Consider the following 16711-nt stretch of genomic DNA (forward strand, 5'->3'; position numbering starts at 1 on the left):
GTCTGTGAGTCTCAATCCTAACATTACAAAAAATAAACACCGCATCATTTCTATTTTAAGCTAAATAAGTAATAAGAAATTAGTGGACAGCATTTACTGACCTGTGACCACTTAACCGTAAATGTTCTTATTTTCTTCCTCCCCAGGAGAGCAGCAGAGTTAATATTCCTGTTATTAAACACCATTTAGTAGTTGCCTCTGTGTGGCACTGAGGGCCTGTTAGAAAACAAGGGACTTGGTCCTGAAATTCCTTTTTCTCCCTGAGTCGCAGGTGCAGCTTTTTGGAGAAGGCTGTGGGAGCGAAAGCTGCTCTGTGGGAAAAGCTGAGAGTCCATTCCTCTCACCTGCATGGTCAACATCCCCACTAGGGATACATCTTCTCAAAGAAACACTGAAGCCCTTATGTCACCAGAGGTACAAAGATCCAGTTGTATAGGAGAAATACATTTTTAAGATCTATTGCGAAGCATGGAAAGTGTAGCTAATAAGATTGCTTTATAGGTTTCAAAATTGCCAACACATTTCAAATGTTCTCAGTACAAAAAATTAAGTAAGTGACATGATGGTCATGTTCATTTGTTTAGTCATCCCACAGTGTACACAGATGTGGAGACAGTACACTGTACCCCTAAATATAAGCAATTGTCACACGTATACTGAAAAGGGAGCACAGAGAGTGGAAAACTAGTGTGAAAATGGAAAAGCAAACTGTTTCCCCTAATTAGTGATGTATCTGATAAAAGATAAGTTGCAGTTGTCCCTTAATCACAGTAAGAAAAGGCCTTACAATGTGCTTGTGTTTTTCTTATAAGATAATAAAAACTTACTTTTGTCTTGCTTTACAGAGTCATGATAAACAGCGTAGCCTATGTGATCTTAGAACAAAATTACAGAATTGAGTATTTTGTAATTTGAAAAGAAATGCTGTAGAAGCCAGCACTTTGTATTTCTGAGTCCTGCAATGCTGTCATAAGTGCCGGCTTATACAGGGGATTATCTTGTCTTATAATAATTCAGCAAAGCACCTCCCTTGTATTTGCAGCTGCATGAATGGACTTACTGAGGTCCAGGTCACCTGGAGCCTGCCCTAGCATCACAGAGTGTTTTTGCAGGGCTAGATGTGGAGAAAACACCTAGAAAAAAGTCATTACAAAAGGTCTTTAGAGGCTTAAAAAATAAAGTGTGTTTTTCCATTACATTTGCCTGTAAAGAGATGAACCCTTCTTTCCATTGTATTTACCCCTTGATGGAAAGTTTTAAACCAGCCACAATCTGCTGAGGTGCCCGGACCTCCAGTTTGGGGATGGCATGTTTCAGGCACAGAGTGAAGGAGCAGGGAAGGCTCAGAACTTGCCTTCCTCCAGGACCAGGCTCCTCATCGTCCATCTCTTACTCACCACACTCAGCAAGACCACCCCGTCCACTGACGAGAGTTTGCAGCAAGAGTGGAGCTTGTTCACTAACTCAGGCACATGCCGTGCCGAGAAGCATAAAACCAGGTGAGACCCTTCATTTCCTGCAAGGAGCTCGCAGCACGGGAAGGGACAGCCCTGTGAATCGGTGAGCAAATCTGCAAGCAGGGATGCATTCGAGGAGGCTGCTCATCCGCCTAGAACACACGGCATCTGGGCTGCCGACAGGACAGCGCTCGAGTGGAAATTTGAAGGGGTGAGCAAAATTTGCCAGGAGGAAAGATCAAGATCAGTGTGTACTGAGCAGCGACTGGACGGCAGGCTCCTTTCTCAGTGGTCTTGGGGTTTGCCCGTTTAGTCCTCATTAGCGCAGCATGAGGGTAGGACTGTTTTGTTTTTATTGTGTTAGAGCACTCAGCATGCAATCCCTCTCTCAACAAGTCATCAAGTGTGCAGAGCAGTGTGGTTGAGTCTGAGCACCGTGTTTTACTCTCAGTCTCGAGAGTCTTTACATCAGGCGTAAACGAAACCTGATGCCCATGGTTAGGAGCTCTCTTCCTCTCCTGTCGCCTGTGTTACTGTGCACAAGCATTCGCCCCCGTTTCTTTGACCTTGACTGCTTCAGATAGCTCACATAAGTGGAGCCGTGCAGTGTTTATCTTCTGCCAACAGTATTACATCCTTAACGCCTGTCTGTGGTCTCGCATATGGCAGAGTTGCTCGCTGTTTAAAGGCTCTTTCCTTACCCATTCACCCCCTGAGGACCCTGGCCCGAGCCCATCTTCTTAGCTATTGTGAATAGCGGTGCACACAGAGAGGTCGATATCCTGATTTCGGAGAAAGACCCAGAGGTGGGGTTACCTGATAATATGCTACTTCTATTTTTAATTCTTTGAAGAATTTCCATACTGCTTTCCAGAGTGGCTTCAGTGCTTTAATTTTTCTCCATTTTTATATTCCCACTGATAATGTAGCAGAGTTCCGACTTCGCCACACCTTCACCAAAATGTACTGACTTTTCAAATGCATTGCTAACACCCCTTCTAACAGGTGTGTGCGAACATTCATGGTGGATTTGATGTGCATTTCCCTGACGATTAGTGACAGTGAACATCTTTCCTTATGTCCATATGTCACTAGCGTGTCTTCTTTGAGATATGTCTGTAGAAGTCTCCTGCCTCAGTTAATTTGAGTTATCGATTTGAATTTCTTTGCTGCTGAGAATCATGTCAGCTCTGGACAGTGATCTCAGTGCCGTGGCATCTCCAACACCAGGCACGTGGAGGGCTAATTCACATTTCAGAGTCATTATTGCTGGCTTGGATTCCAATCATTTATGAGGTTCCCCCAGAGCATTCCTCTCAGTCGTGCTGGATAATCAGGTTTAAGTTTTAATTAAACAACTGTCATTTGCTTGCTAGCACTGCAGTAACTTGACGCTATATTAAATTTTCATTCGGCCTAGGCTGGATAAAAAGATTCTCTCCGACAACAAAGAAAGGCTATTAGCAGGTTGCAGATGCAATTAGGCAGAGGTTCTCCGAAGTGCTGATAGATTCATGCACAGAAGAGAGAGATGAGGTTTAAACTCATAAAACCATTCCTCAATGTTGCAGCTCTGTGGTGAGAATAAGCCAGGCCTGGCTGAGTTGTGGAGGCCTAGAGCAGAAGACAGAAAACATTTGTAGCTATTGAGTTTTCTTTTTCTTCTTTTTTTGGTCCCTTATCTTTCTCCATCTCACTCTCCAAATCAAATTACATGCACACCAGGATGTTTGACTTTGTTCTAAAACTCACTGATGCCATCTTCCTCCTCCTCCTCCTCCTGCTCCCTCTTGCTCTCTCCTCCTCACCCTCCCTCTCCTCCACCTCCACCATTGCTGACATCTTTAGCTCCTCTTTTGTTTAATTTGGAATAGTTTTTGTTGACATGTTTTTCACGTGTCAACATGTTTCCCCTGTGTTGTTGAACCTGCCGTCCATCCTTTTATCTCAACGAGTAGTTTTCATTTCTACACCCTCGGTTTGAGTCTTTTCTTTTTCTGCCAGGTCTTTACTTATTCTTGGAGCATTGAGGATAAAAGGATGCTGGTGTTCTTGTACGATATTTCCTCCATCTGTGTCTGTGCAAAATTGGTTTATAGGAATTGTTTTTCTCTGTGCACACATACAATTTCTCTTCCATTTTAAATGTCTGGTAGTTTTCTTTATTGGATGCAACACAGTGTGGATTTACCTTGCTGAGTGCTGGATATTTTGGGATTTCCTATAAATATTCTTACAGTTTGTTCTGGAACAAATTTAAGTTACTTGAGAACAGTTTGACCATTTGGAATCTTGTTTTATAATTTGTTACACAAAAGTGGAGCAGCTTTTTGTCTAGTCCAAAGATAATTCTTCCCCACCACCAAGACAAGCATCTTCTGAGCATTTTACCACATGCTCCATAAATCATGAGCTGGAAACTTTGTTTGTGGTAATTAATGTAGTTTCTCTCTGTTGGCTGAAAATGTCTACTGGGTGATAAATAAACCTACCATTTGTATTTTTCTGTTCCCTAATGCTTAGTGTAATGTTTTTGCGTGGAGCTTATTAGTCAAGATACTTTTAGTTGCAAATGATGGAAAATTCACTTTACACCACTTTAAAGAAATTGTCCCATAGAGCTGGCAGCAGTTGCAGACATGAGATCCAATATCTCAGATGTTGCTCACTAGGATGTGGCATTCTCCTTTTCATAGCTCTGGTCTTCATCACTTGGAACTCTCAGGCAGGCTCCTACCTGGAAAGGCTTCGAGCACTACCCCACCTGAACTCTTAGACTTTAGACAACCAGGTGAGAAAATAATTTTATATGGCTTTTCTCCAAAATAGTTCCAGCCAAATTTCTACCATTTAATATATTTATATATCAAATATTTTATTTGTATTGGATCACGATCATACCTGAACCAGTCACTGTGGTCCAGGGAATAGATTATCCTAATGTGCGTCTCAGCAGGCATGCGTCCTGTGGCCAATCAGAAACCTTTGTCAAAGGCAGGAGCCCTACTAGGACACAGGCACAGCTACCAGAGGGAGGGCACCTGGAAGAAAATTGCAATGTTAATACTGAAAGATGCAGAAATGATTGTCTCTGCGTGGGCACTGTCCTTGCTGTCTGTAGCTACTGACTTAGCCCATTTGTCCTGAGACCATTAGGGCATTCTCAGGTAAGTGCATAGGATGTTTTCACCCCATTCATGTCTTGATCCAATTGTTTTGTTATGTTTTCCTCGTCCTAACTTCCCAGGCATCTTGATTCCACCATAACATTCAGAGGTCCACATATTTCCTGGGAGGGTCCTGGAATGTGGGTGGGTATAGACCTGCCAGGTATTTCTTTGGATTTCTTCCCTGCATGTCCAGAAGAGAGCCTGAAAAAGAGAACACTTGGTGAGTGGATGAATGGGTGAGATTTTTACATATGTACACATGCCAGGACTCCCTCTTCCTAGCCTGATTGCCATTGTGCTCAAATACTCATCCCCAAAATTGCTATTTACTGTTGGCAAGGAGCAACTGAGTACAAGTTTGAGATCAATGAAAATCAAATCATCTGTAAAATGAGCGAATGATAATATTTACCTCATCAAGGTGATTATAAGAATAATCATAAAAATGCAGAAATATCCAGCAGCCAATAAAGCAAATCCACAGTGGCTGAAGAGCATCAAATTAGTGATCATGTATAAAGTATCTTCTCTGGGAACATAGCATTTTATGCATTCTAGATAATCAGAATATTTACAGGGTTGACACGTTCTGTCAAAACATCCCTCTGTTTTGTAGAAGAGAAGATAACTGAGTGCTGCACAGATGATCACACACAGCCCTGTTGGCCACTTCTCTGTCCTTTGCTCTTTCCTATTTGAACTCACTCAGTCGTGCCTCAACTTCTTGAGCTATAGATATTAATGACTGTAGCTAAAAATACTGTGAATTTACTGTGTACTAGCAAAGCTAGACACACTTTACATTAAAGCAACTCCTTCGATATTCTCAACAGGCTTTTACGGGAAGTGCTATCCTTACCTTCACCGGCATCAGAAACCTGAGACACAGGGGCAAAAGGTCCTCACTTTACATCATCCGGGGTCACACGTGTGAGGAGTGGCTCATGTCAGAAAGTGTCACTCGACAGCGAACCAGCCAGCTCTCTGCCTTTGCTGCTTGCCATGGAAGTTCACTTTCTTGACTTCCTTGTGGTGGGAAGGGGTCATGGGAGCCACATATGGCCCAAGAAAAACAGTATGAAGTGTGCTGAGCTTGTTCTGGGGAAGCTTTTGGTTTCCCATTCTAAAGGGTCGAGCGCAGTGAGGACGACACTCTCTGCCTGGCACCCCATCTTTAAGTGGAATGTGAGCAGTTCCCTGGGTGCTGGACGCCATCTTGTTCCATAAACCAGTGACCAACCAGATGCAAAAATGCCACCTTGACCTGACTGGCCACTCAACCCAACATTCCTCCTCCCTTTGGTGTGGCAAAAGGACCTGGTTTTCATTTACTGACCTAAGTGACTCCGTCAAACTTTCTCAACCACAGTTAACACAACTCTTGTTGTGAGCCTGGATCCCAACTCAGATCACCGAGTTCCAGAGCTCTTGTGCTTAACCTCTAGTCCAACTCCTTGTCAAGCATCAGGATCTGAGAATTCACAGGGATGGTGGTGGGGAGGTTGGGAAATAAATATGTGATGTCTCCCTGTGGGAATCTCATAGGCCAGTGTACAACATGATAGAATAATATTATGTGTGTCGTTCCAAACTGTGGAAAGGCTGAAGGCCAGGAGAATAATAATTTCTGGGGAACTTGGGGGAAAAGGTTAAAGTGCTTTTGTTAAATTGTTTTTGAGGGAGGCTCTCCCTCTCTAGTTCAGGCTGGCCTTGAACTTACAACTGCTTCAGTGCTTGAGATTACAGACACGTGCCACCATGCCTGGCTATTTCTTAACTTTCTAAAATCCCCTGCTTTGGAAGTTTTGGATAAAGACCGTGTCCGATGGGGTGAGGCGGGTATTAAATTGCTAGTGGGGAATTCTACAGCAGAGATACTTATATTCTGTGATTGGCACTCCTCTGTTTTGTTTTTGTTTGTGTGAATGCATGAGTGTGTGTTTGTGTGTGTTGCTATGCTTTTTAATCTGAGCCAATAACAACACTACATTCACTCTATTAAGAAGCTTACACAAGCAGATGGTCATTTCCAAAGCAAATGTTCTGCAGCCCCTTTGCAAAGTGTGCGGCACAGCACAGCCACACTGTTCATGTGTGTGAGACATCCCTGTGAGGATTCGGTGAGCTGCAGCTCCTGACCCACGGCCCTGCCTCTGGTGACTCTGGGACATTCCAACCACCTGCACGGTCATCTTGCAGTAAGGTGTAGTGACGCCCAGGGGTGAGTAGCATTCCACCTTCCAGATGCAGATCGGCACTGTACAGCAGCTGCCTCAGTGACTCCTCCCCGCTCCACGGAATCTCCATGTTAGCTCCGAGTACCTCCTTCTGCTCCTCTTGGAAAGTGGGGTCCACAAACACAGGCAGTGTTTGCTGTGGTTCCTCTTGATGCAATGGCTACCTGGGGAGGTCACACTGCTCACGCAGTGGGACTCTGTGTTCCAGCCGTTGTCGACACATCGCCCTCTGCCCACACATGTTGTGTTCTTCTCTCCCACTGCAGGAAGTCTGCTCTGCCTGATCCTGAGTCCTCTGAAGACCCAGGCCAGGGCAAGCTTGTGAGGAGAGGGCGGCTGATGCAGAGGGGCATCCGGACCCTGGCCCTGCACCTGGAGAGCAAGTGACTTTCTCTGCAGCCCTTCCTGAGCAGGAGACTCTTTGCAAAATGCATTCCCACACCACACGCAGACTTGCCATTTCCATGAGCGACTTTTTTTCTTTTCTTTGATAAAAATTTTTTATGGCAGCTCGCTAATATTACATGATAATGGAATTTATTTTGCTAAGTTGATGCAAATACTTAATGTCTCAATCCCCTCTCCCTTTCCTCCTCTCTCTCACCTGCCTCCTTCCTCATCTCCAAGAAGTCTACACCTGGTTTCCCATCATTGCTACATTGCTTATTCTGTTTATTTGTTTGATTTCACATAAAAGAGAAATTGCTGGATATTGAATTTTCTAAGTCTGGCTAATTTCACTTATCATGGTGGTTCCATCCATTTTCCTGCAAATAACATGATTTTGTTCTTTTTATAACTGAGTAACGTTCCATGTTGCTTATTTCCCACATTTTCTATATCCTTTCATCTGTTGATAGGCTTCCAGTCTGCTTTTATAGTTAGCTATTATGGATTGTGCTGCTGCAAACGTGATTATGCTTGTATCACCATAAAATACTGTCTTTAATTTTCCAGGGATATTCCTGAGAGTGGTATAGCGGACTCAAATGGCGTTTCTAAGTTTAGTCTTTTTAAGGCTTAAAAATAGTAAACTTGAGCTTACTCCAAACTCATAAAACCCAGGTGATAGTAAGTCTTATGCTCCTTCTTTTTTAGTATACATAAATAAAATAAAATAAATGACCGTAGAAACGAAAGGGAGCCCATGTGTCCACTGATGTCACTTTGGGTAGCAGTACATCTCCTCGTGGTGGGAGGGCTCCTCGTGTTTTCCACTCTAACTGGCGGGGTTTATGGCTCTCGTCTCATTAGCACACAGCTCATGGCTCTTTTAAGTTATTTCCAAGGATCTTTTTGAGCCACAGCACTCTGCATTTCTTCCTAGCTTTTGACGTACTCTTTGGGTTCTGCACTTTGGAGCAGACGCCTCAGAAGTTCGTTCTTCGGAGAAAGAACTCGGGCTTCAGAAACATTCACCCTTCTTTCACTTTTTCTTTTTTGAAAAAAAGGCCCTTAAGCTCCATTTCTCAGTCATTTTAGAAATAAAATAATAGCAACATGAAGGCTCATGCTCCCTCACATTTCAGCTGCTCCGATACAAGAGGCTCAATCTAAATCTGCCTCCGTCTTAAGAATTTCAAGTTAGACAGAGAAGCCTTGAAGTTTCTCCCTCTGATGTGAAAGAGTTAGTGGAAAATAATTTCTTCATACAATGTAAAAGTGCAACTGGTGATTTAAACTACAGACAGTCTTGGTGTAAAAAAGGAAATTTCTTAGAGATGCTACGAAGACACCTGTACTTGAAAACTGCAGCTGAGCTGACCTATTTCTGATTGTGGAGGTTTATTCTTCATGAGGCCAAAGTTGAATGAACTTGCAGCTGTCTGGCATCTGCACACACCTGTGTGTCCTGCAAGCCTTACATGGCGGATGGAGAAGTCTGCAAACACCCCAGGATTCAGAGATCCGCACCCCACTGGAGGCCGTCAGCTGCCAGTGGGAGTGGATGTAGCTGGCTATAAGTGAACTGTGGGCCTCGGCTGCCTGGCCTTGCCTGCCTGCCCACGTCACGGTAGAGGAGAGTCAGGAATCGTGGTGCCCAGGAGGGGAGTCGGCCTGTGTGTACCTTGATGAGGACTCACTGGACCCTCTGACCCCACTGCAGAGCCCGCCGTGTATACCCCTGAAGGCACCCTCACTCTCACACCCTACGAGGGGCAGCTGGGTGCATGGAGGGCTTTGAGTCATCATTGCCTTCTCTGATGGTGAATTTTACGAGCCCTCTTGACTGGGTTGTGGGTGCCGAGATGAAGGACTAAACACTGCTTCTGGGTGCACCTGTGTGGTATTTAGATGAGGTGAACATTTGAAGCTGTGCAGTCTTAGAGCAGATGGTTCTCACCAGTGAGGCGGCTACTGTCCAATTCCTTCGGATCTGGATGGAACAAAGGGTGGCTGAAGCCTGAACTGGGCTTCTCTGCCTGACTGCAAGGCTGTGGCATCAACTTTCACCTTTGGATGTGGACTTTTCACACTCCTCACTCTCACAGCTGTACCAGAATTTATAGCATGAGCTTCTCGGGATCTCCAGCATGCAGCTGTCTCCCTGATCACCACATAAGCCAACTGTAGGTCAAATTCTGTCTGTATGCTATGTATTTGTTGATATACAGAGTCCTTAACACACAATGCTTTGACACAGCAATGGTTTAAATTGGATATGTAGTCAGTAGGAGCCGTACTTTGCAATTTGATCTTCTCCCAGGCCAGCAATGTGTGGTATGGCACTGTCTCCCTGTGGCAGGCGGCAGCACCAAGTTCAAGTTCCAGGCAGCCATGGGACTATGTGATGGGGACTTTGTGGATTAGTTCAGGGAGAGACAGTGGATAGAGGTGCTAATGTAAAGTGCAGTAAGATTGAAAATGTATCTTTTGTGTGTCCCATCATTGTGAGCTTTTTTTGTGTGCATGACAGAGAAAACAGTATTTGGAATCCAAAATTTGGAAAAGAGATCTGACAGCATGGGATCCTGAGCTCTACTGAGCAAGAGGGGTAAAAGCAAAGTCTCACAGCTTGAGAACTTTATTAGGACACATTCGTGTGTACAAAAAGAATTAAATATAATCTTCAGGGTCATTAATTAGTGTGTATGCTATCACATGTTTTTATGGGATTTTGCTGAATGCTTGCTTGGAAACTTTAAGAATTAAGGTGTAGGTGTTCTTTATTACTCTCAGTGTTTTTTAAATCAACAGACAAATGAAAGCTTCCTCTTTACAGAGTGATGTACAAAGAGCTTTGGGAGCTACTTTGATGGAATGCACATCTCCTTCCCAAACCAACTACCATCTAACAGTCCCTACTGACTTGCATGTATCAGGCATTTAGTATGTGCCTCACACTATTAAGCATAGATGGAACTATGGAGTCCTTTAATCTACACAAAAAGCACACGAGGCAGATGATGCAATTTATCACAGAGATTACAGATAAGGAAACCGAGGCCCTGACAGATTCAGTGGCTCAGCCAGGGCACACAGGTACAGGTGGGGTGGAGCCACGGTGCACAGCAGGCTTGCTGGCTCCAGACCCAGTCCCCTGGAACATGGGGCAGTGACACAGTGCCACTCTGTGCAGCTGTGTAGGGCAGAGACCTCAATCTTATGGAAGAGTAGCAGAGTTCAAAAGTAGCCAGCAGCAAACTTCTGGTCTTTCCCCAGCAATGTCACGCAAAAGGCAGATGACTGATTGCTACTTTTCCCTGACAAGTCTCTCGGAATGCCCTCACAGGAGGAAGGTGATTATAATGCTGTGATTATGCTGTGATATATGAGCACAGACATTCTGACTGAGTGCTAGGCTCATGTTTCCGTGCATTTGTTTCATGTTGTTTATCCAGAAGTTGTGGCTTCTAGCATCTCAGAAGTCTATTGTACACTCTCAGCAGAGAATGCCTCTTTCACGCTAATGGAGTAATAGCGGTGCTCCCATGTTCTCCCTGCTGATAGCGTCTGTCGATTTATTTCTGCAATAATTCAACTTCTCTACTTTCAGTGGGACTAGGCACTAATGAGATGATAAAGGGCTCACGAAAGATCATTAGCATTTGAAAGCCATCCCAGCCCCAGGGCACTGTGCACTTTCCAGCATGGTCTGTGGTGGGCACAGTAAAGCAGGTGTCTTCTGAGGGATGCACTGTTGGAGGACGCACTTCCTAGTGCTGCCTGCTGTCTGCCTCGTGGGACCTGGTGTGACCCCTGGAGAAGTAGCACTGGCCTTGGAATAGCAGCAAATTCCTGGGGTTGATGTGCAACAGCTATGAAAAAGAGCCTTGGAACCAAAGTTTTCTTCAGCGGGAGGATTTTCAGAGAAGATCTGCCAGGGAATGGTGTCTGAGCCAGGGCTGGATCCTAACTTCCCCTGGCTCCAAAGCCTCTTGCTCTTCTATGATAAATGAAGTCACCTTCTATCCCAGCCCCAGCTGACTCCAAAGCTTCTCGCCTTCCCATGACAGAGAGTGTCACCTTCTGGTGTCCGTAAGCTCTCCTGGTGGATCACGTGTGCTCCTTATGCGAAGCGAGCTCAGATTTTCCCACTTCATCATATCTGTTGAGTATGTAGAAGGCACCCCCTACATTCTGGGTAGGGAAGTGGCTGCTGACAATCCCCAAAAGTGACAAGGTCCCCCGTCTCCCTGACCTGCCACTTTAAGGATAAGACCAGATGAACGGATGCACTCACGTGGTACTGAAAGCATCAACTCGTGCAATAGTACTTGCATGTGGGACAGAACCGGGCGGAAAGAAGTGGGATCAAGGAAAGACCAGTGCAGACTCAGTTCCTGAGTGGTCAGGAGGCTGCCTTCTACCCATCACTTCTGCTGGTATTTGTTGAGACTATTCAGCCACAGGAGAGAGGCATTCAAGATAGAACCTGAATGTCCCATCAGGCCCGGTGTCTCCAAACTGCATCCATACCATCTTGGCGGTTGTTATTGTTAAACCTTGAAAGATATTTAGGAATTTCCTCCGGGTAATGCATGAACATGCCATTTACTTATAAGACAGATGACAAGACAAGTGTGAATGCTAATCCCATTTGGTCTCTATAAACTTCTCCTGTGGATTATAAGAAGAAAAGGAAACAGGGCCGGGATTCAGGTCAGTGTTTCCACTGCCTGCCTCTCAAGTGCAAGGTCCCAAGTTTGGAGGAGGGTGGGGGGGAGGAGAAAGAGGAGGAGGAGGAGGAGGAAGAGGAGGAGGAAGAAAAGCAAAGGAAACAAGCAGGGAGACAGCCAGAAGAGGCACTTTCTGAACCTGAGAAGTTGACAGCCCGTCATGCTAGGAAGAAAAGCTTTGTACTGGAAATTTACTCTGCTGTTCACAAAAACATTTCCTTACCCACCCAGGCACGACCCCTTCATCGCATATCCCAAGGCACAGTGGCTCCTATTTCTAAGGTCAGGCTCTGTCCCCAGCTCTCCGGCATCCCAGAAGCCTTGCCTCTTGGAGACAATCTTCCATCCACACATCTTCAGCTTCAAAAATCGGAAGGCTTCCCCTCACACATCAAGCGAATCCATGGGACATTTTGGCAGTGAATCTGGAAGCTCTCCTGAGCACAGTTCTGACACTGCACCTTTTTACCCATTTTTGGAGATGAAAAATGAGAAATGATATAAAAATTATTCACCTTCCAGAGAGTAAAAAGTAAACCAAAACTAGAAACAAGTTTAGGGTGCTGTCAGAACACATTTCTTTCTCAAGCTGCCAGCTATTCAGACTTTTAAAATACACCAATATAAGTTTTGTTTTTTCCTCTAGAATTTAGCTTACAATAAAATTTGCCATACTCTCAATAGGAGAGAGTAGTTTGATTTTAAAACCATGTTCTGCTATTTACTTTGCCTGAAATTAATGAGGGGAATCTCTTCTTCTCCTATGGCAGTGCCCAGAGCAACTGTGACTGTCTTAGCTTTGCCAATAGCATGTTTACTGTGATGATTTCTGAAGAAGCCTCATCTATATTGAAGCTGAAGGTGGCTTGACCCTGGTTGACAGGAACATCCATGACTGTGGAGAGATGGACTCCAATTGGGTTGGGAAGCAACATTAATTTGGGCTCCCTTGGGCCCTTTGATCACCAGTTACTTTAAATTTTGTATCTGACCCCGCATTGTCATGACTAAGGATGAACTTCATGTTATCACTAAGCTGAGCCCATCTCTCACCTCCACCCACCCTGAAGCTGAGGACTGTCTGAGATAACATCTGAAACATACAGAAGAGTTTTCCTCGCCTTGATACAGCCAGACTATCTGATATTCCCATCAATGTCATTGGTAAATGTACTGATTTATGACTTGCTTTTGTTCTGTGACCAAAATAGTGTAAACGACTTCTTCCTCCATATCATGTCATTTAAGATAACCAGAATCCATGTTTCCAGGCCAAGCCAACTTGACCTTGGCTCAGAATAAATATATATATATATATTTTTGGTAATTTCCCTTCAACTGGAATCTTTGCTTTTATTTCAGTATTGTCTTGTAACAGGTGTGGTGCTCAGTATTTTCCCTTTCTGTCTCACTTGACCTTTCAAATAAGTCTGTGGGTCAGACTTGAACATTATTCACATTTTTTCATATCAGAAATATTATTGGGATAAGGGATTCCAAATAGTCCTGGACATCCTAAGTCTGAAATTAGTCACAGTGGACTCAAACTAGACTGTTTGCCACTGTACTCCTTCTGGAGGTTGCCTGGGAGAATCTGTCACCTGACCTTTGCTTATTTCTGAAGCTGCCCACATTTCTTGCCTGAGACCTTGTCTGTCTCTCCCAAACAAGCAATCAGGTTGTGTCTTGTTCATGTTCCATCTCTCTGGTTCCCTCCATTCTGTCTTTTTTTTTTCCACTTAGAGGTACTGGAGACCCCTGCAGTCAGGTTCTAGTACCCTTCCCAGTACATGATGCAGTCCTGAGAAAAAAATACACAGAGAGAGAACTAGGAGAGAGAAAGCCAGGATGACCAATGCCAGTGCAACCAATAAAGGCACTAAATTTTATTGGCAATCAATTGGGGTAAAGGCAAGCTGCGTGCAGTTTCTATGGAAATGAATGTAAACAAGGCTCATAAAGGACAAGACAAAGCCTTCTCGAATTAGGAACAAGGTAGACAAAACATATGGTTGTAATTAGAACACTGTCCTTCTGGTCAGAAGGTTTCTGTTGTGGGAAAGGGACTTAGGTGGGAATTACTCTGACCTCGGCCCTTGGCTTCGGCTAGACTCACTTCTATAAACAAACCCGCTGAGGGGTTGCCTCTTCACAGCCTGCTTTGGGCAACATCAGTATCGTATCACAGTTCCCTGCAAGGCTGACACCTAAGATTACACTGAGCCCACCTGGAAGATGCAGGACCACCTTCCCATCTCAACATCTGCGGATAAGTTACCCTAGTTCAATCTACACCCTCAGCTCCTCCAAGCTAGGTAAGGCGATGCACCCACAAGTCCTGGAGGTTCAACTGGGGAACCCTGTGGGGCCACAGAGGCGGCATTGTTCTGCATGTCACAAACACAGAACAAACTTTGAAACCCAGGAGAAGGCGGGCTCCAGTTCTACTCATCAGTAAAAGTGCATGATACCCACGGGCTTCCGCGCTAATTGCTGACTCCTCCAGGAATCCTACCAACTGCATCTGAAGAATTCACACATACCACAGCTCTTTGCAAGGAGTAGGTCGCTGTCACATGTCAGCTAAGGCTGACTGCTGAGTGGGGAAAAGATAGCTTTCCTAAAATACCCCTGCTTCTCTCCTTTGCAAAAGCAAGCATTTTACGGGAAAGAATACTTTTCAAAGATGGAACCAAATCAGTGGTGGATAGTTTAGATTTGAAAAGTACTCACCAAAGTCTTGTGCGTTCAGAGGTGGAGCTTTTGGAAGGTGATTGGCTCATGGGGGACTCTACTCATCTGTGGATTCATTCAGGCGAGTTTATGGCTGACTGTGCTTCAGGGAGGTGGGGCCTGGGTGGAGGAGCTGGGTTACGGCAAGCCTGCCTTTGGAGTATATGTCTCTCTGGTTCTTCCTGTACTATTTGCTTCCTGGCTGTCACAGATTTGACAGCTATTGTCTGCCAGGCTCTTTTTCTAGGCCATTTCTGCCTTGGATCCAGCTGACCATAGACTGAACTCCCCGAATCCATGAGCTAAAATTAGCCCTTTGCCCTTTAGGTTGTGTATATCCGGAACTTTGCCCCAACAATGAAAACGTGAGTAATACAGGTAGCATCTTCTGGCACGAAGAAACGAGGCTGCTGCTTCTGTGGCCATTTCCAATGCACGGTTGAGACGGATGCTGTCTGAAGGCCCTTGCCCGTTTTATGTCAGTGCAAGGTCAGAAGAGAGAATCCACAGAGGGGCCTAACAGCACCATGTAGCAAATGGAGCCCAGTCATTAATGGACACTGCTCAGCCATAGTTTCTACTGAGCAATGATGGGCAAAGGTTGCCTCGTGCTGTCTTCTAATCATGTTGGAAATATTCTCCTGGTTATCTCACGCTGCAGCCAGACACCTCCAAGCCCACCGAGTGTTTCCACAAACAAGAGGAAAATACACATTCTTATGTTTTTTGCTGAATGCACAGTGAGACTCCTGTAGTTCACAACACAGTACATGTGCTGGACATCTGTGGGAGAGAAGATTTTAAGTGTTCTTCCCATAAAATAAAAGAAAGATAGCTGTATTGAATGATGTATCTGTTAATCTTCTTGACTACAGTAATCAAGTACATGCACATCAAAACAGCACATTCTGTGCCTTACAGATACACAAGAAAGATAGGAAAAAGTGGAAATTATCCATACTTGGCATCAGGAAATTAGACACATCTCCTGTTAGGAGTAATTAAGGTCTGTGCTACTGTTACAAAGAACAAAATAGTGCCAAACACTTCAAATTCATGGACTACACCATTGCTATGCATGAAATCCTGAGAACTGTCAGAATGGATCAAGTTTGAGTGTTTTATTTGAATAATTTGGGGAGGGGAATACCGGGGGTTGAACACAGGTCCTTGCACTTGTGAGGCAGGCGGCAGAACCACTGAGCTAAATCTTAGGCTTATTTGAATAATTTTTGAAAGTCAGGAAGATAAATAAGAAGCAAAGAAATTCTGAATCTAGTGCCAGGCAGCAAACAGAGTGTCACAGGGGTACTTGGGGCCTTAAAGAGAAGAGGGAGCTGCATTTTGATCAGGGGGAAGCTTTCAGGGATTCCTGAGGAAACACCTCTGTTCCAGCACACACAATCCCAATATTCTGCATCTCCTCTTGATCTTCTCCTCCAGTCCCTATGAAACCTCTTGTTTATAGCTCCTGCTTATCTGTCTCCACCAGTACCTCAAAAGACACTCTGTTTTTATGGTGATCTTGAGTGGTATGTTTTCATCTTTTTGCTAAATTCTACCTACACCTAACACATAGAGTCAGAGTAATTTGTTTCTGGCGCAGATCTTGATTTCACATATCAGAAATGTTGAGACTAATTTCTCCCCAACACTGATGGGGGTTGGGGATTTTACTTTTTAAATTGCCAAGGACAATGATTTTTATACTCATAGATTTCAGATCACTTTGGCCTGCTTAGAATGAACCCCAAGTCACAAGGGGAACTGTGCCCTGTTGGCTCATCTTGTGATAGCCCAGGTCCTTTTGCACAATGTCCCCTTCATGAACTACTTGGGCCTGGATCAGCTTCAAACAGTGATCTCTCTTTAGAACCATACACAGGAGTGTAAATGGAAATCCAGCCTCTTGGCTGCAATCAACATACTAGGTGTCTGCCAAGATTTTTTTTTTTTTTTTTTTTTTTTTTTTTTTTTTTTTTTTCCAATCTTTT

The 16711-nt window shown here is 44.4% G+C and overlaps 1 protein-coding gene across 1 annotated transcript in view; it reads left to right on the top strand.

The window, feature by feature from the left end:
* Positions 1–1308: 1308 nt before the first annotated feature.
* Positions 1309–16711, top strand: part of LOC104848506 (transmembrane protein 132B) — a 22847-nt gene continuing 7444 nt past the window's right edge. Inside the window, exons 1-2 of the mRNA XM_033762685.1 lie at positions 1309–1499; positions 7131–7247. Of these exons, the coding sequence (XP_033618576.1) occupies positions 1309–1499; positions 7131–7247 (308 nt within the window). The remainder of the gene's footprint in view (positions 1500–7130; positions 7248–16711) is intronic.

Source organism: Fukomys damarensis, unplaced genomic scaffold, assembly GCF_012274545.1.
Source record: "Fukomys damarensis isolate Sample0158 unplaced genomic scaffold, DMR_v1.0_HiC HiC_scaffold_12, whole genome shotgun sequence".
Lineage (NCBI taxonomy): Eukaryota > Metazoa > Chordata > Mammalia > Rodentia > Bathyergidae > Fukomys > Fukomys damarensis.